The sequence below is a fragment of the Apodemus sylvaticus genome, chromosome 18 (assembly GCF_947179515.1).
Source record: "Apodemus sylvaticus chromosome 18, mApoSyl1.1, whole genome shotgun sequence".
NCBI classification, from domain to species: domain Eukaryota; kingdom Metazoa; phylum Chordata; class Mammalia; order Rodentia; family Muridae; genus Apodemus; species Apodemus sylvaticus.
In genome coordinates this window covers 53,572,049-53,593,943 of record NC_067489.1, presented here as the reverse complement: position 1 = coordinate 53,593,943, position 21,895 = coordinate 53,572,049, and the positions used below count along the sequence as shown (strand labels likewise).

Sequence of the window (21,895 nt, the reverse complement as noted above, 5' to 3'; positions counted from 1 at the left end):
GATTTTCTCTACGGAAAGTTATTATTGTTCTATGAATATAATAATAATATTTTATGTGTAAAGAAGTGGTGCTAAATACTTTTAGACAATAAGTGAGCTTAATATAGCTTACCAAATTAATTTGTAGAGTCTGTTCCCAGTTTTTCTCATTGTTCACTCCTGCATTATTGACCAAAATATCCAATCTTCCGAAATGGTCTACAACTTTTCTAAAAGTATCTAACAAAAGAAAAGGAGAGATTTTCATTTTCCTTATATGCATTGAAACCATTTCCCGTAAGAGGAAATGAATTTTATTGGTTTTACTTTATGATTCTATTCTACTTTATTATTGTACTAGAGGAGGAATTTAGGACTTCTAGGAAAGAGCTTTATGATATTCCAGGCAAAGAGTTCTACTATACTCCAGTCTTCTTTTACCTATTATTCTGAGTCAGGGTCTCACTAAATTTCATAGATTGTCCCTAAAGTTGGAATCTTCATGCTTTAGCATTCCTAGCTGAAATTGCAGGCTTGCATCATCAGGTTCAGCTAGATCTTTATCACCTATTTGAGCATGTGATAAGAATTAACGTCATAACCTGGTTCTCAGTAAGTGGTCTCTGGACGAGTTTTGTTGCCTAGAGTTACCTGTGTGTTAGAAACACAGTCTAGTCATTGCATGCCTACTAAATCAGAAACTTACTTCAACAGATCCTTAGATGACTTGAACTCACACTAAAGTCCTATAATCAATAAATTGATGAGTAAATACTAGAGAGGTGAGCATCCCAAGTTAGGAGCACTCCTGAGGTCAGTTTGGGCGGCTATTATCTTTCTCTTCCTAACAAGTAATTAGAACACTTTGGTATAGACTATACGTTTTTTGTGTTTGTTTGCAGCAAGGGTCAAGTCCAGGGCCTTCCACATTTTAGAAGAGTGCTCTACTACAAGGCTATGCCTCTAGTCCTTCAAATATCCCCTCTTAACACTTTATATGTGAAGCATTAAACTAACTTAAGTACTCGTGCATTTAAATCCATTATGATCGTATTTCAGGAATCTTTGATGTTCTAATAAGTAAAAGCTGATTTTTTTATTCAGTTGAATTCATTGTGTCAATATTGCTTTCATGTTTACTATTTCATTCTTCTCTCCTATTATAATTGCTACTTTACAGTATGGCTTTGTATAAAATGGTGGTCAACTGGGAAAGTTATTAATAGATTCCCAGACCCGAATCACACTCATTTCAGTGTCAACTGTATACCAAAGTCTTGAAAACCCTCTATAGCTAGTTCAAATTGGGCTCTATCTAACCTTGGGAAACTCTTAAATACTTTTAGAGATTTGACAAGTTCCATGGTCATTTCACTCTGACTCTAGTACTTCAGACTGTAGCCAACTATATTTACCCTTTCCTATGGAAGATGTGTATTCTCAGGCCTGCAAATGAGCAAACGGGTTCTTTGAAATTGACAGATCAACCCAAATTTTATCTTGACTGAAATAAATTCACAGTTATTAACAACCATAAAATATACTTGGGGAGACAATTATCTTGAAAGGGAATTGTTAAACACATTGTCAAAGTTTTGCATAAGCCTCATTTCATACTTACTGATCCAACTGGAAAACAACAATAACAATGATATATATATGTATATATATATGTATATGTATATAAATAATGATATTATGTACATCTCATTTGCATTTTAGTGGGATTTTAAAACCATTTCTTAAGTCTTACATTGGTTCTAGCAAAGGTCTAGGTTTTGTGCACGTTCCTCTGTAGGGACACCCCAATTTTGTGGGAAATTACGTTACTGAATACATACATCTGATTTCTCCTTAATCTTCTTCCCTCCTGGATATCACTGGTTAGACTTTTACCGAAGTGTCCTATACCATCTGCTGTCTGGCCTCACATTGAGATTTCAGCTCAAGGGACTTGAAAGTTTAGCTCGTCTACCATGTTCAGGCTCTGGTTCTCCTTATGATTTGTCTGAACGTTCTGTGCTGATTTGCATAGTGACATGTATCGATGGGTCCAGGAACCCTTTTGAAAGGCTCTGTGTTTTTTTATGAATGCAGTGTACCTAAACAGTCTTAAAAGATGCGGGGTAAGCTTCAGTTCTGAAGTTTTGAGAATCCTTCCTTTTGTGTGTGAGGGTCTCTAAACAAGGATGGCTGTCTTATGATTGACAGGCCCTCTGGGCCATCAACTCTGTGCTTGAGGTTCCTTTGCTATCACTTAGATTTAAGAAATATAGTCATAGCCCTGATAATATTTTAAACACTGGCAGGATAACACGTTAAATACCATGGGTGAAGCCATATAAGTTATCTTGACTGGTCCCTATTCCAGCAGCATGAATGTTGGGACTGGATGTGACTGCCTTTGACCTTAAATGGTATGCTATCAATACAACTATCCTCTGGCAAAGAATGATCTATTGTGACTGCTCTTAAACACCTCTGCTACTCCTGCAGGCTATCTCTGCTATGGGACAGATTAGCATTTTCAGATTTTACTGATATTCTTTTTAATCCAATTACTCTTTATCTTTAGGCCCACAGCCTTCTATTGGATCAGTCCATTTTTATTCATTAATACTCTTAGAATATTACATTTATGCTAAGATGTAAGAAAACCAAGATCTCAGTATTCCATTGATAGAAACTCTAGAGTGAAATCCAGTTTCTTTTCCGACTTTCCACTAAAAAGGTGCCTACCGATTTACTTTGTTTCTTTGAATAATGCCTTTTGAAACATCTTTTTTTTATCTTTTCTATATTTTCCCGGAGAAATTATCTTTAGGAAAATCCTTTGAGCCCTGTACACAGCCAGTGTTCATCGCTGGTGACAATATTCTTCCTGATGTTTGACAAGTAGATGGATCTATTTTAAGAGATCACAGAAAAACAGGAAAACATTGGGGGAAAGCGATAGAGCCTTTTCTTCTTAAATTCTAATGCCACACAGTTATTATTTTAAGTGCCATCTTAGAAGGGGGAAACCCAGAGCAAAGATCCGGCTAAAAAGCAATTGGTTTGCCTGTGACCGTGACCTGGAACTTGGAGTCTGAAGTGTTTAAGAAAAAGGCACGCTGAATTTGATTGTCATTGGTTAAGTCTTCCAGCTCTCTGAGAGCTGCTTGCCACAATTCCTCAGCCTGTACCCTCACTGGGTAATTAACTGTAGCAGCACTGTCTGCGAATACACGCAAGACTTGATTACATTCTGTGCTGCCAAGTGACTAAAACAAAAGGATTTCTTAGGCAGTCCTGTCTTCTCTTAGTTTTTATGGCCATTGGGTTGTCAGAAAGAAGCCCAGCATTGGAGCAGCTGAACTATCCATTGGAGCTAGAAGGTCACAGCTTCCCCGGAGAGAGCGATGCTGGCTCCTAGCCTTGTCTGCTCCTACCTGGAAGTCTTCAGGTTGCTGCTTGCTCGGGGTGTGTTCCCGAGTCTCTAGGGATTGATTCCCCGTGTCTTACCTCTCAGTTGTTTCTGGTCAGCCACGTCGCACTGGATGAACAGTGTCTTCTGAGGTTCGAACTGCTCATCCAGGGTAGCTTTACACTTTACACCTGCCTCGAGATTCCAATCCACCAATGCTACCTACAAACAAGAAAAGAGGGAGCAGGACTTGTATGAAGGAAACACCGGCCACCAAGCCACAGACACACAAGCAATGAGATAAACAAGACGCTCCCTTCTTAGACCTCAGACTGTGCTTATCCAAGTTCGGGTTCTCTGCCAGCGGCACTGGAGGTCGGCTTGCGAGCCTGGGGCTCGGCACCCCGGGGGCACCGGCGGCGGCTTGTGGGTGGACACTGAGAAGTTCTTACCTTGGCGCCATGGAGCAGCAGAGCCTCGGCGAAGGCTTTGCCTATGCCTTGTGCCGCGCCGGTCACCAGGGCCACTTTGCCGTTCACGTGCATGGCGGGTCGCGTCTCTGCGGGTGGTGGGCGAGCTCCTTGTCTGGACGCCGCCGCTGCAGCTTTTATGGCCCACTCGGTGCGCGTGTGCAGCGGCCCTGGGAGCTCTCTTGCCAGTGGGCGGGGATGAAACTGTCAAACCAGCGCCTAGGAAACCGTCGCTGTGTCACCTGCCCCTGAGCACCGGGTCGACAGGAGGTGATCTTTGCCTTCTAGGCTTTCAGCTGTTGCAGATTCCCCAGCAGGGTTTGCTCTCAAGCCCCTGGCTGTGCGAAGATGATGAGCGAACAGAGGAAAAGCTGAAAGGAAGGAAGACAAACTTTCTGAAAAAGTTTCTTGAACTACTCAAAGGCTAAGCTTATAGGAGAGGAGCGAAGAGGCTTGGAAACTTGGATTTCTCCTCACATCCTCAGTAAATATTAAACTACAAGCAAGCAAAAGAAGGATCAAAAACAAATTTTTAGGGATGTTGCTGTGTGTGTGTGTGTGTGTGTGTTAAGCTTTTTCATAACTTTGTAAAGGAATAGTGTTTGGGATTGAAGTGAGGATAACACTTTTATTTACTGGTGTTTTGTACAAACAATGAGAGTTTAATTTTGCTCTGATCCCCAAATCCTGAATCATGTTTCAACGCCAGAGTTTTAAGAAGCGTCTTAGAGTTTCTGTTTTAGATCAGTGTCAATTGTGTGTCATCTTGAATTGTCCTTAGTTATGCCTTCACTTATACTGTCAACAGCAGTGGTAGCCTTGCACATCGCGATTTTGATGGAAGCTCACCTACTGGACCACCTTGGCCCTAAGGCTCCGCATACAGATTTGGTATTGTGGTCCCCAGACCTGCAGGAACTGGAACCCCGACGTTGTGCCAGGGTGACTGTTTGCCAGGACACAAGTCCACTGATTAAGCGTCGTCTCCCTTTCTCACGTTCACCGCGGCAGGCTTCAAAGTGCATTCTGTCAGTTTAATTCATTGGCATTTATTTTCATACACAAAGAAATCTGAGCATGCCGGGAAGCCCTAGATTAACAGCAGAATGAGTTCTTTGTGTACTTTGCCTGCTTATAGAAGGAAACCTTGGTGAATGTGCCTGGTTCCTCAGGGAAGTGTTTGGGGAGGCTGCAGAAAACACAGAGTTGGTGTGAAGCCAACTGGTTTCAAAGTTGCCTTGAAAGTAGATCTTGAAAAAAAAATGCTGAGAAAAGAAGATAGGAACATATTTATATCCAGCATTGTACTGAGAAGAGGAAGAGGCTCTGTATTTTAATTGTTTTTCTTTATTCTTGAGAATTTCATGCATGTATAACAAGGAAATATGACTTGCTCCCTCCAAGTTTCCTCATGTGCCCCGACAACCCCAACCCCTCCTCTTTTTTTTTGTTTTTTGTTTTTTGTTTTTTGTTTTTTTTCAAGTAAGCTGCTAAGTTTGGTTAGTCCAGCATTTGGATGTGGGACTCGGCAGTGGAACTCACCACTGGCCATATATGAGGCTTGATGTTGACTGAGAACAGCAGAAATAACAACAGCAAAAATAAATAAATAAATAAAAATTTAAAAAAATGAAGAAGAAGAAAAAGAAGAAGAAGAAGAAGAAGAAGAAGAAGAAGAAGAAGAAGAAGAAGAAGAAGAAGAAGAAGAAGAAGAAGAAGAAAGGCAGGGCTGAAGGCATGAGGGCATGAGAAAAGAAACACATCTTCACCAGGAAGGATCTGGCCAGAGCTGGAAAAAACAAAAACAAACAAACACACACAAAAACCCCAGCTATTGAACTGTGAGTGAAGCTGTCTGAAGAACAGCAGCTTTGCCGCCTTTTAGCAGAGAGAAAATGTTCCAAAAACCAAGTAGTCCCTAATGCCTAATGTTCTGATGCAGATGCGTGCACAATTTGGCACAAGGTTTTGAATCACCTAGAGCAGTAATAGCCAGTATGAGTGAATTTAAAAGCCACAGCACCTGGTGCTGAAGTGTTAGGAGAAAGTGGCTGATGAAGGGAGAGAGGTCGTTTTACTGTCAAGGGCATCATTACACTCGGGCTGGGTAGTCATTGGCGAGATTAGAAGGAGACAAAGTTTTTCTTTTAAAGAAAGGACAGGATTGATTTAGACTAACACGACTGGTGCCAAGGAGAAAAGAAGAGGGGTTTGGGGGTCTATGGGCGAGATTGAAGGTGACCCGGAGGGTGTTCCTCCCTTTATCTTGCCTCAGATTCCTTATTTGTTAAGTAAGAATTAAGCAATGCATGTGAACCATTACCACAGGGCCTGGCACAGAATAATAGCGCAATAAATATTAATCTTAACAAATTGTTTCTAGATTGTTCATAAATCATACACGTGAGAGAGGGGAAACAGGGACTTTTAATTTTTAAAGCACATAAGGGGACCAAGGTTTCAAAATCAGTTCCCCTTTAACCCTCCCTATCAATTCCCACCACCAATGGCTTTTTCAAACCCGTCCTTTGTGATAGCAACAGCACTTAGGCTGCTGAATCGATTTGATTTGCCCTTCAATGTTTGCTTCTGTGCTCAGACCAGAAAAAAGTTCTAATGGCATAGATTGACTCATGTTGCCCCACTGTAGTGATTAAAATTCTTTAACTCCAGGGTACTGACTATGACGTAATCAACACTGCGCACATCCAGTAGCCCCTTACTACATTCCCAGAAGCAGTATCAGTTACAACACACTCCAGTCTCCACCCTCAAAGCCTTGCCCTGCCAGGTTTGCTCACCTCCACATCCTCCTCCTGTTCTCACCTGCTTTCATCTCCAGCTACCAAATCCCTGTCCCAGAAAATCCAGTTCAAGAATGACTGCAATGAGTTTACAATCTGAGTACCGTCACAGAAGCCTGGTTCTTTTTCTTTGTCTTCCAGTATCTGACCCAGTGTGTGCATGTTTGTGTGTGTATGTGTGTGTGTTTGTTTGTGTGTATGTGTGTGTGTTTGTGTGTGTGCACACTCTCATGTATGTGTATGTGTGTGTTTGTGTGTATGTTTGTGTGTGTGTGCACTCTCGTGTGTGTGTGTGTGTGTGTGTGTGTGTGTGTGTTTGTGTGTGTGCACACTCTCAGGTTTGTATGTGTGTATTTGTGTGTGTGTACACTTTCATATTTGTGTGTGTGTGTGTGTGTGTGTTCAGTACAGGCTGGAAGAATAAAAGCAGAGATAAGCAAGAGTTATGCTAGGAGAAGATGGAAAATATTTCCTAAATGCTGTGATTTCAGCTACTGTGGTGATTTTCTTTACATATTAAGATCAGAAAAAAAAGATATTTTTTTAAAAAAAGATTTAAAATGTTTAATATATTTTATAAGAAAGTTACATTTTTGTTTTAAAATATCTACTACTCATTGTGTATTCTTTTCTAAAAAACAAAAATACCCAAACATTTTTTATTCTGTAAAGATGTTTTGACTCCCCTGTGGATTTTGATAAATGTTGTTTCCACTTCCCTGTGAATTGTGTGAATTGCATAATTAACTTTCATTTACATGAGCCACATTTGTCTACCACCCCAGCAAATTGCTACTAAAAAATGTGATTCATGGCTTGAAAGATGAAAAATCCAAGGTTTATCACTAACATAACTTTATGAGAATATTCTCAGCTTTTAAGCAAGATCTGAAACCAAAAGACTATGAAATTTAAGAAAGGATAATTATTCCCTAGGGAAACACAAGTGTTGAATATTTATCATTTACTAGGGATAGGGTCAGGTAGACATCTCAAAGTAGCTAATAGCTCAGACTTCCTGGGGCCACATCCAACACCTATTGTCGTATGACCTATAGCAAGTGATTTAGAATCCCCACCAACTTCCTCACCAGCAAAATGAGAATAATGGGGTACTTATTTCATAAAGCTGTGGTGAAGACCATAATAACTTCAATAAATACAATTCAAGGGCACAGGCCAGGGACCAGAGTACAACACATAAACGCTATTATATTTAAGTACCATACATGTATAATTGCATCTGTTATTTACAGCCAAACTCTGAGGTAGTTATTATTGTGAGTTATTTTCCAGATGAGAGAAACAGGTTTGGGGAGTCTGGAGAACTTGGCCCAACACCTGCATCACTTATCTAGGAACCTGAAGGAGAAGGCTTTGACTTGGGTCTGGCTAATTTTTCCAGTAGAATTTAATTTTTTTTAAATAACGATTTTATTTTGATAAAATTACCATGCGTGCATCTAATCGTATCTAAATATGTTTGGTTAGTTTCATTTGTTCAATGTCAACAATGGAAAATGTAAACAATTTATTCACTGAAATAGACAAGCAGCAGTAGCGCGGCAACATGAACATCAAAACCAAGAAGGCAGTTTGGGGTAACTCTGACGTCTTGGCTCTTCTACCTACAACCATCTGACTTTCTAGAATTCCTGTACTGGAAACTTAATTCTTAACGTCGTTTGCTAATGGTATCTGGAGGCAGCACCTTTAGGAAGTAATTTAGATCCAAGAGGTCATTAGGTAGGCCCTAGCCACTACATTAGTGTCTCTGAAGGAGAGCGAAAGAGATCACACTTGCTCTTTACTGTTGAGTGCTTCATTATTGTCTACAAATTCTGCCTGCTTTAAATATAATTCTGCTTGTAACCTTAGACTTCCAAAAGATGAGGTGAATAAATGGCACCCAGATTGATTTTGTTACAGCAAATTGGACATAAATTGGACACAATTTTAAGCTATTTTTAATTGGTTATTTTATTTACTTACATTTCAAATGTTATCCCCTTTCCCTGTTTCCCCTTTGCAAACCCTCCATCCTCTCCTCTCCCCCCTCTTTTGTGAGGGAGCTCCCCTACCCACCCATGGACTCCCACCTCACTTCCTTAGCATTCCCCTACACTGGGGCATTGAGCCTTCACAGGACCAAGGGCTTCTCCTCCCACTGATGCCAGATTAGTCAATCCTCTGCTACACATGCAGCTGGAGCCATGGGTCTCTCCATGTTGCTGATGCCAGGAAGCCCTTGCCAACAAGAGCCTGGTAAGGCTGTCCCCTGAGAGGTTCTGCCAGAGCCTGGCCAATACAGATGCATAAACTCACAGCCAATCATCTGACTGAGCATGGGAACCCCAATGGAGGAGTTAGGGGAAGGACTGAAGGAGTTGAAGGACTAGACCTCCTCATCACTCCCAAGAACTTCCAGGGACTAAACCACCAAATAAAGCTGTCTCCTTTTCAGTGTCTGGTAAATTCCCGTACTTTTGTAAGATACCTCACTTGGCCCGTTTGTCAACTTCATGAGGTAAACATTACTTTTATTTTCATTTATAGATGAAGAAGTTGAGCCTTAGGGAAGACAAGTGACCTAACCCCAAATCACCATAAAGTTTGGCAATGAATCTGGGTCCTTATTTGAGTCATACAGTCCCAAAGCTATTGTTTTTCTGTGATGCTCAGTTGCCTAATACCCCAGTTTCTGTGTTTTTAATTTTTATTTTTTAAATTGCTTTCATTTTTAATGTAGCCTCTTATCCCCCTTTCTAGCTATGAGAGAGTTTAACTCAGCATTCCTGAGCCATTGAAGGGAGAATAAGTTGTCGTTCCTTGATTCATCTACTACTACGCCTGGCACTTATTTAGCGATAATGAATCAGTTACAACAGGTTTCTCACTTGATGGTCACATTTCTTTCTGGGCTATAAAGATAGTAATTAGTTGCAAACACTAAATGAATGACTGAGCAGATCACAGCAGTAGATTTCAAGTCCAGAATACAACAACTGCTTTGCTAGACTCTCTATAATGATGGTTCTCAAGCTGTGGCTAGAGACCCCCTTGGGGGGAGTCAGATGACACATTCACAGGGTTGCATAGCAGATCTCCTGTTGCTCAGATATTCTATTCATTACTATCCATGAGAGTAGCAAAATTGCAGTTATAAAATATCAATGAAATAATTTTTTTGGTTAGGGGTCACCACAACATGAGGAACTGTATTAAAGAGTAGCAGCATTAGGAAAGTTGAGAACCATTTCTCTGTAAGAAAGTACTATAGATTTCGGGAATATCAGTAGAATTTTACATTTTGCGGTTCTGGAGGGTCTAAGTTGAAAATCAAAATCTGAGAAACTTGATTTCCTCTGAGGCCTATTACATAAGAGGTAGCTGCCTCTTACAGTGCATATGTTTGGTCAATGTCTTCTTTTGTGTCTCCATATAAGGAGATAAGGGAGATTGGATTAGGATCTGACCTAATGTTTTCATTTTAAGTTAATCACCTTTAAAGGGCTTACCTTACAAAATATTTTAAGAACCAGAGGTTGGGAGGCATTGGAGAGAAACTGTCTTCTAGAGTGGGCAGGGTGCCATGCTCCTTACAGTAACTGCTCAGAGCAGCTGCAATGTTTCTGCACAGATCCAGCAGGGAGCAGAAGGGGACTCACACTCCCCACCTCTAAAGGAGGAGATATGGACAGGTAATGAAGCCTAGGAGAGAGAAATTCAATTTTCGTTAAGGATGAGGCCTGTTGGAAGTTGAATCCCTTCCAGTTTACAGCCCAGTAGCCAGAAGCATATGGGGAGCACAAAATGGCCTTGACAGGTTTAAAAAAATAAAAGAAAACCAGAGAACATAAAATTAGGGTTAAGGGCCTGGTGGTGGTGGCACACACCTTTGATCCCAGCACTTGGGAGGCAGAGGCAGGCAGATTTCTGAGTTCGAGGCCAGCCTGGTCTACAGAGTGAGTTCCAGGACAGCCAGGGCTATACAGAGGAACCCTGTCTGGGGGGGGGAAAGGGGGGGGGGGAAGGAAAAGAAACTACAATTAGGGATTAGGGAGGGAGTGGATCTGGGAGGAGGTACAGGGAGAAATGAGATATGAATAAATCAAAATACTTTGTATAGAATTCTCAAAAAATTAATGAACCATTATTTTAAAAAAAAATAAGCAAAGTCCCTGTCTTTAAATATCATACTCATGTTCCACGTTTCTGAGATTTAGCCTTCAAATTTGTTGGAAGCAGGCACAAAATTCCTCACATTCCTCCAATATGGAAATAGAAGTCTGTTTAATAATTCAAATATGTATTGGGAAACCTTGTAGTCTCATTAATGATTAAACCAGCATCGTGGTTGAAACTAATGAGGCATTTCATAATCCTATGAATAGCAAGTGGTAAGAACTAGAAGCTTTGGGAAACAGAAAAAAAAAAACCCTGAATGGTCAAAATTACTCTTACCCAGTGGTTGCATGGTGATTATCTGCTCCCAAGAAGCACAAGAAAAAGCAATCTACCTCTTATACGTAACCTTGAGAAGAATCAGGATAATTTCTTTACCTGTTTTTGTATTGAATGACATCTGTTGCAAACAATGACTTGGCAGCATCAGTTAAGTATATCATCCATACGTCATTTGTACAAGTTACTCATCAGGTATTTCTCAAGCATCAAAACACTAACCCTCGCTAGCTTCTGAGGTCTTGCGAGCTCCCTGGGGAAGTGAATGGTCATTTGGAAACAGACATGTGTGTGAGGGCTTTCGAAGACCACCTCAACCCAGTAAGGTGGGGGAAGCGAGTGACCTGTGGAAGTGCTATTTGTGTTTAAACCAGAAGGATGATAGTAAAGATGTTAGTAAAGATAGAAAGGGGGCGGTACAAGCAGGGGACTAAAGCTACAGTGCTGGAGAGAGTGAGAAGACTGTTTTTAATGAAATAAAACAGAAGAAAAAGCTAGATGTTGAGATCTTGGTGGGGGATAAGGGAATGGCAGAAGAGGATGCTGGGGAATTAAAAGGACCAGAACACTGAGTAGTGTAAGCCAAGAAAGTGTATTTCGGATTCCCCCTTCCCCCCACATGGCTGAATATCACTGAATAGTTTTTAAAGCCAAAGAACTTTCTCATATTGGCTGTTTGCAAGTTTATCTTAGGGAATGAATGGTTGTCTAGGCAAAGGCAGCAGGGTCACTTACTGACTTACTCAGTTGCATTGCTTATGAAACATACAGTACTGGGAAGAAGCAAAGTAATTCAAGCAAAGTAATGGAATACGCCAACATGATGCTGACCACAAAAATTGACTTGACAGGACCGAGGCGAGGAGGAACATCACAAACTCACATCTGCATTTGCTGCCTTTGAGTTTGTCATATTTTTCACAATAATGAAAACAGTATGTTGTGCATAATACAGTAAGCTTGTACATTTGCTCTTTAGATCTAAGGAAGAAAACTTCTTTGTGCTTGGCTGAGCTGTTCCATCTTTGGGTAGTAATTTATTCCTTTTGAACTGTTGGGCAGTGTCCTAGAAAATTCTCTTTGGATTGGCACTTTTTCTATTTGGCAATTCAACTGTCTTGGTTAGAGATGCGTAATCACATTAGTCTTTTCAAATTTCACAGTAGATGAGGAGAAAGAAATGCATGTTTTCCACACTTAAGGCATTGCATGTAGTATTTTCAAACCTTTTTTATGCTTGGTAGAAACAATGGCTTCATTCATTCCGAGGGTGTACTGGAACCCTTATCATACAGGAAGATCTCTGAAGGTCCTAGAAAAATTGACCCGTAGCTCAGCCTCCTCAAGTGAACAGCCAACAGAATATGATTCTGTTGTTGATGGGCTATTAATAATATGAGAATTTTCTCTGCAGATATCAATGTCATCCTAGTTCTATAATAGCCAGCAATGGAGTAGATTTTCAGTATCCAATTGCCTAGACATTGAAGAAATTCCTTGAAGTTTGTTTCTACCATTAATTCTTCAGATTTTGGAGGCAGGAAATTCATAAGTTAAGTATCTAAAAATTATAATTAAGGTCTTCAAATACAATTTTGGTTGTACAATTTAGAGAGAACAAAAGACATTTAGAACCAGAAGCTGTCAGGAGCTATAACTTGGTGTTCTGGCAAATTTGCTGACATTTACATAATCAAACATTGTTTTCTCCCCCAATCTATTAGGGATTGGCTGCACTGGACCAGGTTGCCCTCTTCTGATCTCTCCTACTCATCTTTAGTCTCTGCTTTCACCTCTATCCTGTGTTTTATGATTCATGCTTTCCATGTTGGAGGATTTGAAATCCTCCAGTGGCCAGTGAAAGGAGTGAACACAGGTACTGGGATTAAAAAGGGCAGAGTTTAGAACTCAGGTTGCACCTGCCCATTCTGCCTACCACCTCCTTTCTGATCTTGAAATACTGATGAAGATCAGTGACACCTCGTAACAACATAGTTAAAGCAATAGAACAATATATGGCAATTGGAAGCATTTACTATGAGTCAATTTAAAATGTGTGCCTGTTTCATTGCATCAAGTAACACTAAATGCAAACATTAATATATTTGTATGTGTTATATGACAAGATTTTTTTTCCCCTGGGGAGACACAATACACACATCTGCCCACCTTCGATAGGGAGCCAGCAACTGACCCAAGTGCAGATACCATCAAAACCAACTAGCTAAAGCAATGTGTTTTATAGGGATTCTTTACAGGAACGTGAGTGAAGAATTACCTAGGAGCAGGCAACTTAAAGACAGTTGCATCACCAAAGCCCGCCCCCCAAGCATGTGAGTGACAGCCCACAGAAGCTGGGAATCTGGAACACACCCTCATAGCCTTCAGGCAACTCAACCCGACTGTAAAAAAATGCCTTTTCTGAGTGACTCAGTTGATCTAAACCCTTTCCAGGAAGCTGTTCCCAGGCAGCTGATCTGGTCTCAAAATGTTCTTTGCAGCTTGTCTTGTCTGACAGTGACTCCAGCCTTTTGGCTTGTTTACTCTTGGGAGGAAAGTGCCTAGAGAATCTGGTCAGTTTCAGGGCCTTACCGAAGCTATTTTGAGTTGTTTACCCTCTGGTTTAAGGAGCTTCGCTGTAGCGTGGAATATTTCAGTCTCAGAGGAAATTGCTATTCAACAGAATACAAGGAAGCTGAGCTTTATGTAGGGCACCTCTTTAGGTCTGTGGCTTATGAAGAGTCACAACATACCCCCCCACACACACACACACCTCTTAGGTTTACTGTTAAAATAACAAAGAACTTAAACATGAGTGTCTTTGAGCTGGAACTGATTTGGACTTAAGAAGCTCAGTCTTCAAGGTGATTTAATGATAAGCAACATAGTGAAGCATGCTTTACAGTTTATTTACTACATGTTGTGAGCATTCTGTCTTGGGCTTGGAACATGCTGGGTCTTAATGAAACTATCTTTAATCAGAACTTCCTGTTATCCTCTCTTTGGTTCATGGCTCACAATAGGCCACTTTTAATTGAGGGAGTCTGGGTAAATTTATTTGTAAAGATTATTCTTAAAAAAAACATTTGACCTTTAAAAGCATATATACACATCAGAATAACTCAGTTATTCATTGGAATCTCAGCGCTGAAGCTTCTGAGAATTCTACCTTTGTGTAAAAATACTGGCTTGCCATTAGAAACAATGAATTCATGAAATTCTTAGGCAAATGGATGGAGCTGGAGAACATCATACTAAGTGAGGTAACCCATCTCAAAAGATCAATCATGGTATGCACTCACTAATAAGTGGATATTAGCCTGGAAAATTTGGGAATACCCGTAACATAATCCACACATCAATTGAGGTACAAGAAGAACGGAGGAGTGGTCCTTGGTTCTGGAAAGACTCAGTGTAGCAGTATAGGGCAAAACCAGAACAGGGAAGTGGGAAGGGGTGGGTGGGAGAACAGGGGGAGGAATGGGGGCTTATATGACTTTTGGGGAGTGGGGGACCAGAAAAGGGGAAGTCATTTGAAATGTAAATAAAAAAATATATCGAATAAAATTAAAATACATGGAAAAAATACTGGCTTGCTTGCATGTTTGCTCCGCTTTAGAACTGTTTTTCTAATTGACAATTTTAAATTTTATGTATGTATAAATCATGGTGCAGAGGGTGGAACCCAGGGTCTCAGGCATTCTAGCCAAGGACTATGTTGCAATTATACCCCTAACCCCCAAAATTTTGTGAAAATACAAGTGATAATTTATTATGTAGGATAAAAATAAACATTCAAGTTAATGATAGACAAATCTCTACTAGTAGGTCCTACAAATTTTACCTGGAACTTTGTTAGTAATCTTAGATGTTTTGTAGTATTAGAAATAACAAGAAAGAGCCTTAGACTAGGAGGAAAAGAAGAGAACAAGGCAGAGGAGACAAAGTAAAATGGAAGAAGAAATGAGGGAGAAAGGAAGCAAAGAGGGAAAGAAGGAAAGACAGAAGGGTTGAGATATCGATATTTTCAAAGACAGCACCTCATTGTTTGGCCAGGGATCTGAGGCACATTGGAGAAACAGCATCCCTAACTATATAGAGCTGATCACATCTCTTGTTTGGTAGGTAGATCAATTATGATTAAGTCAAACCACATCTTCTACTTGATTCCTAATCTACTTACTATACTATTCCTTAATTTATAGTTAAATTATGAACACTTAAGTAATCTGATATGGAAGCTCACCAAACCAGTGTCTCCGTAGATGCTATTCATATTACAAGTAATTTTATTCCAACTACAAAAGTTCCTTGTATTGCATAAGCTTTTCTTCCTCTTGCAAGACGATAATGCTCTGTTATATCCCACTTAGATGCTTAAAAGAGATTTTGTCAGGATTTATGATGTAAAGATACTGACAGAAAAGAACATTTATTCAACTGAACACATTAATAGGCCTATTTGGTACTATGTTACTATTTCCAGGACATTATTAATTTCTACTAGACAACAGAAATATTTTATATTTGTTATTTTTGTAATGAAGACAGCATAAGAATTATCCCTGATAGCTAGAAATCAATGTAGAAACCAGAGAGTAATCCATACCTTTCTACCACAGATGTTAATTATTTGACAGATGGCAGAACTAGCCCAAAGGAAATCGAACAATTTCAGTTTTAGTGGTGGCATTACTAATGATGATCAGTTTCAGTAACTATAAATGAATAAATTAAAACAATTAGTAATTCAGTGCTTTTTTTGTATACTTCATTAAAATTGCACCTAGAAGTTATATTAACTTTTTCTGAGAGGAACCCTTTGTACCGCAAAGTTGTGAATATAAGAAATCAATGGGATCTACAGTAATTCAGTTACCCAGAAAAATCTCACATTAGACTAGGGTAGGCTAACATATTTTAAATGATCACTTTGTATCTTTAGAGGTTTATGTCATTTATTATCCAAAACATAATACATGGTATACCTCCCTGTGAGGGTGGACAGTTATTTCATTCCTATGTCATTTATTATCCAAAGCATAAAACATGGTATAACTCCCTATAAGGGTGGACAGTTATTTCATTCCTATGTCATTTATTATCCAAAGCATAAAACATGGTATAACTCCCTATAAGGGTGGACAGTTATTTCATTATTATGAAAGTGAGGATTAGAGTCTCTGGTAACGCCTAACACTGAGGATTATCTATATTGTACATTGAGTACCTCAATATTCCTATTTGTCAAACAGGTACTAGAACTGGCACTGGTATTTCAAAATTGACATTATAAGAACCTGTACTTCTTTGACAAATAGGAATATCGTAGGAGATAGAGAATATGAGATACACAGTCATGGAAGCTTTGACTCTGATGGTTAGAGCCCTCACAGTGTTAGAAGGTACTATTCAGACTGCTGGAAGAGATTTGTCATCACCAGTCTTACTGAACTGTGCCCTCTGTGAACAGCAATACCTAGCTAGACAAGTGGCAAGTCTCTAACAGTGGTAGCAAAGGAATTTTTTTTTTTGATGACTATATCACATCTAGCACTCAGTAAAAAGTCCATGGATGTGAAGGCCATAGTCCTTAGAATGTGGTGGAAGCTTCTATTGTTATTTTTACTAAGATAACATGTGATCCCTAAATTGCCTTTTGAACACTGCTCTTCATGGTAATATATTAGTGGTAGGTACTGTCAGCTTTGGTCAGAGAGGATCTTTTATCCCCTTAGCCAGTGGTGACTACAGAGATTCACAACTGGTCGAAGTACTGAGAATAAATGTCTATTGGCATGGCCAACCATAAATATGACATTGGTATCATTTCTTCATGATTCAAAGAACAGTTTAGAAGAAGCAGCCAAAAGAATCTTACGAGTCAGGCACAGTGTAGTGTAGAATGCTGTTGCTAAACATATTATTTGCATGTAATAAAAGATACTGGATTCGGTAGAGCTTTGAATTGGTTCATTCTCTGGAAGTGAAAACATGGGCCATGACATCTTGAACTTATGACAGCTGTGATTGCAAGCACAAGCTATACATAAATTTAGGTATATCAACCCCACCCCTCCCCCCCAGCTACGAAGAAGGGAGGGGCTCATGAGGTTCCACCCCTAACTGAGGATTTACATGTAGTTAATGGTTGATGGACATTTTCTAGTAAGGTATGTCTGATCCTGAAAACAAACCCTCACCTATGCTTCTGTCAGTAACTCTAGGAATACTCATTGGGTCACCACCACAGCAAACAACAACCAGGTTCATTCACACACAATCACATTAGAAATAGCAAGTGTATTTGCCCATAGTCACAAGGCATAGGATTTTAATTCTCTATCTTTAGAAATTTAAATTCCTTCTAAAGTATAAAAAGTAAATGAAATTTTTGGTTTTAGTAACTAGAATATTCCTTTTAGTATCTAATACATTTCCACATTTTCCTTTGAAGATATACAATATGATCAAATTGATTCATAATAAATATACAGTTATATTTGCATGTGATAAAAGATACTGGATTCGGTAGAGCTTTGAATTGGTTCATTCTCTGGAAGTGAAAGCATGCAAGAGATTAAGCTGGGAAATACATGTGAGGCTGGTACAGTAAAAACATGAATAGCCTAGAAGCTCCATGTGGATCATGCTGGTAAGCAGTAATGAGACAGTGCAGTTGGTAAGTTCACTTGATAAATGCTTTTTAGTTATTTTCTTTTAAATTATTTGACACTTTAATACATTATATAATAAATTATAGTCATTTCCCCACCTATTGTCATCTGTCAATCATATTCATTCCACTGCACTGCACATCTTTCTTACTTCCATGTCTTCTCTTCAGGAAAATCCACTCAAGCTACAGTAGAGTTGCTTGTTCAAACAGAAGTTTAAACTGTTCTCTTTTTTTTATAATATCTTCAAAGTCAGAGAAATATATTTAAAATATTACAAGGAACTGTCCTTTTTTTCTGGCTATTTGAAGGTACTTGTCAATATAATGCTGTATCATCCCAAAATATTTTGAGCCTGGTGATAGTGCAGTCTCTTTTATACAAACTCAAGATAATCACCATAATTCAAGTTTAAGGGGAAAATGTTTCACAGAAGAGTTGCACAAAATAGAAAAAGACTTATTTTCTTTCACTTCCATGTTCTAGATACCATATTATTATCATTTTCATACTATTAGTAGCAGTAATTATAAATGTACTGGTACACACAAAGTTGTCAGTTTGTTGTATTTTTGTAAACACATATCATTTTAAATATTTTTGTTCTTTCTAGATGATAAGTCTATATAAAACAAAATGAACACATTGATTTATTTGTAATTCAATTGTCAAAATTCTGCCAAAATATTCACATCTAAATGCAAGTAAATTTTTATTGTGTCTATATAATAGTCAATAAAATTATATGTATTATATGTAATAATGTTATATATAATAGTATATAATAGCTAATAAAACATATTTTATGAGTTCTATTAGTTTTGTTTGTGCTAAGTAAGGTTATTTATAAGCTAAATTTATAAACAATTAAAAGCTAAGTATAAAAAACATTGTATAGATGTTATATACAATAAACATCTTGTATACAGTAAACAATATTTAGAACTCTGACATAATAGCAGTTCTAAATATTAGAATTAAAATACTCATATGAGCAACACTTATGACTGAATAATTTTTACCATTTCATTCATTATTCATGAATTTTCCATTATGTAACCCATTTCAATTAATCACTCCATCCCTTCATATCTGCTGTCTACCCTTATATCTCCCCCAAATAAAATAAAACAAAACAAATGAAGAAACAAAATCTCCTTGTGGAAGCTGGAGTTGCATCACTGTGTCTCATGAAGTATACCCTTTGTCCAGACATCTTTAGTTGCAAAAGTTCATTGCAAATAGTCTTTTTTCTAGTAGGAGGCGACCGGCTTCTGCATCCGATCAATACTGAGTCCTCATCAGGAATCCTCTTGGATATCCTGTTGTTGCCCTGTGCAATTGCGATCCATCCTGTTTTGGATCAGCAGGGTGAGCCTTTCCCACCTCCCGCAAGCAGTTCAAAGATAGGGTAGATAATGAGGTGGGTCATCTCAAAACCTTGGATTTGTGTCTCGGTGATGGCTGACTTGGTCAGCACACTCCCCTGAATTCCTATTACCAGGGTAAGATCTCCAGCACTGTTCCTGCTAGCTCACCCAATACTGCAGCCAACAAAAAACAGGGCCAGATAGTCCACTGTTATGCTCTCAAGGCTGGCTTACCTACAATGACACCACCAGGGCCAGCTCTACTGAGTTTCCTAGGTAAGGTACAGGGCCCACTCTCTGAAGTGCTGCAGCCAATGAGAGGTGGAGTCAGCTCTGCCATTGACTTTGGGTATCCACATGGTCCCAGGTGGCAGCCAGAACATGGATGTCTGAATGGTCTCTGGTGGTGATATGAGTCATGGACATTGACACAGAACCCCACTGCTGCGTGACCATGAACCCAGCCAGATATGGCTCTCAGAGGCAGCACAGGCTGGGACTTCACCATGACCTCAGGTAGCTGGTCACAACAGGTGATTCCTCTCCACTCACATGTCTGTCGTTCTACCTCTCTTCAAAGTGCTCAAACCATTTTCCTTCTCTTTCTTTCACGTCTCTCCACCACATATCTGCACACTGTCCTTAGGTTTAGATGTCGCATATAGCCAAGGTCTTCCAGCTTTACACATTAAATATAGTTTATCAGCTTATCAGTTATACTTCAATATAGCTTTGAGAGAAAGTTTAAAGTCCACAATTGCCTGTTTAGGAACCAGAATATTTATTTGATGACTCTGAGCTGTCTCCACCAAGATTGGCTTGGGGAAACCAGGAAGAATAAACAGGCAAGCTGGAAATACTTGCAACAATAAGAATACTCTCTCTCTCTCTCTCTCTCTCTCTCTCTCTCTCTCTCTCTCTCTCTCCCTCCCTCCCTCCCTCCCTCCCTCCCTTCCTCTCTCTCTCTCTCTCTCTCTCTCTCTCTGTTTCCTCCCTCTCACCCTCTCACTCTTATTCTTTTGACTGTCCAATAAATGTCTTTGATGTTATCACAGGAGTAAACAAAATTTAATTTGCTTTGAAAATGATGTATATTCCAGGGAAAACACCAGTATGAAGCGAGACTCTTTGTCCAACTTAGCCATACCCTGTGGCCCATCTATGAGCATGCTTTCGGGAGTATGTTTTTCTTACTATGATGCAGCCTCTTCCAGATCATCTCACTCTCTCAACGTCTTTACACTAGTTTCAACTTCATCCCAGCCACTGTAGCCTTACCATCAGCGATACCCTCAAACAGAAATTCAGGCATCAATATACTTTTTTTCTGGTGTGGTACCTTGGGAACAGTCCCTCCTGAGTCATTGTGGGTGTTTCCTCTAGAAAAAGAAAAGGCTGTCAATGTATGAATTCCCCAAAGTTCTCACAGTGGCCTCTCAGTCCCCAATGAGCCTCTCAGCAGCAACACCCAGGGCACAAGCTAGTACCATAAAAATATGTAGTATTTTCTTAGGCAGTTTTCGTCAGCAATGCAAATTAGATAAAAACTGAAAGTGGCTTAAATTATTTACCAGTAATTCTTCAGTCCAGGCCTTGATCAAAATTGTGTCTTAACCGTGCTTTAACTAAGTAGAGGGGAAAGACCTATCCTCTTCGGAGGCATCACATTTTCTCCTAAGTAAATAAATAAACAAATAAACAGAAAGAGAAGAGAAACCTCTGCTTTGTTATTACAACGGGTGATCAACACTGGAAAGGACTTGTGGTGATAAAAAATAAGAGCCTGTTTACCACAATGAGCAGTGATTTAAACTGGGCAAGTAACTAATCTTCCATGTCTAATGTATTGCACAGTTCTTGAAAGCTTCTCACACAACATGAAACTTCCGCAGAAATGTCTCCATTGTGGATGTTCAGACAGGCTCAATCCAGGTCAGTAGACAGTTCCCGCACCAGGACTCTGTCTCATCAAGTCCTTAGACTGAATGCAAATGGCTTTCCCCAGAGTAAACAGGCCAAACATAGATAAACCCAAGGCTCTGCCACAGAGATTTCCTGTATTTCCTCCACTTTCAGGAATCCTCGCTCCCCTGTGGACACTGGGGAATGTTAAGCAAGGAGTCCTGGCATGGAGAAAGGCTTCCTTGCCACTTGGAATCTGCACAAAGGATATAGTGTCCGCATTTCCTCTCCCTTGTGTTTGTTCTGATTCTAGGTCAGGTGTTCAATGAAGCAAAATCATTGCCAGCATGCCTCATAAATGCACAGCTCTGACCAAGCTAGGATTCCTTGGTACTCTGGTTAAGCATGTGTCATTCAGTACCAAGACACACAGCTTACAAGGATGACCTCTCTGGATGGGCAGACACCAGTGTGACACTATCTAAGAAAGCAGAGAACATATCTCCTTGCCCATGGCTCCTTGTCAACAACCCAGACAAGATATTCAAGGGGAGAACTCCAGAATCCCACAGTAAACCCCATTTCTTCTTGACCAAAACCCATTCTTCTTACAAGTTAGTAAAGGTCCACAATATTCTTTAAGGTCACACAGGCAATTTCTTCATTTATGGCTGGAGAAAGCCAGGAGCTTTGGGTGGACCCAGAAGAGCATACTGGAATTGCAATTGCTGTTCAATGCCATTGTTGTCTACAAGAGAAGGAGGGTCCCCAGAGAGGAGGCTGACTCTCAGACCAACTTTGCCACACTTACCATCATGAGGCA

General features: G+C 39.7%; 1 protein-coding gene across 1 annotated transcript in view; it reads right to left on the bottom strand.

Moving 5' to 3' along the window:
- Positions 1–4,167, bottom strand: part of Hpgd (15-hydroxyprostaglandin dehydrogenase) — a 30,543-nt gene extending 26,376 nt beyond the window's left edge. The window contains exons 1-3 of the mRNA XM_052162614.1: positions 3,838–4,167; positions 3,484–3,607; positions 113–219 (exon numbers count right to left, since the gene is read on the bottom strand). Of these exons, the coding sequence (XP_052018574.1) occupies positions 113–219; positions 3,484–3,607; positions 3,838–3,930 (324 nt within the window). The 5' untranslated portion in view covers positions 3,931–4,167. The remainder of the gene's footprint in view (positions 1–112; positions 220–3,483; positions 3,608–3,837) is intronic.
- Positions 4,168–21,895: the final 17,728 nt, after the last annotated feature.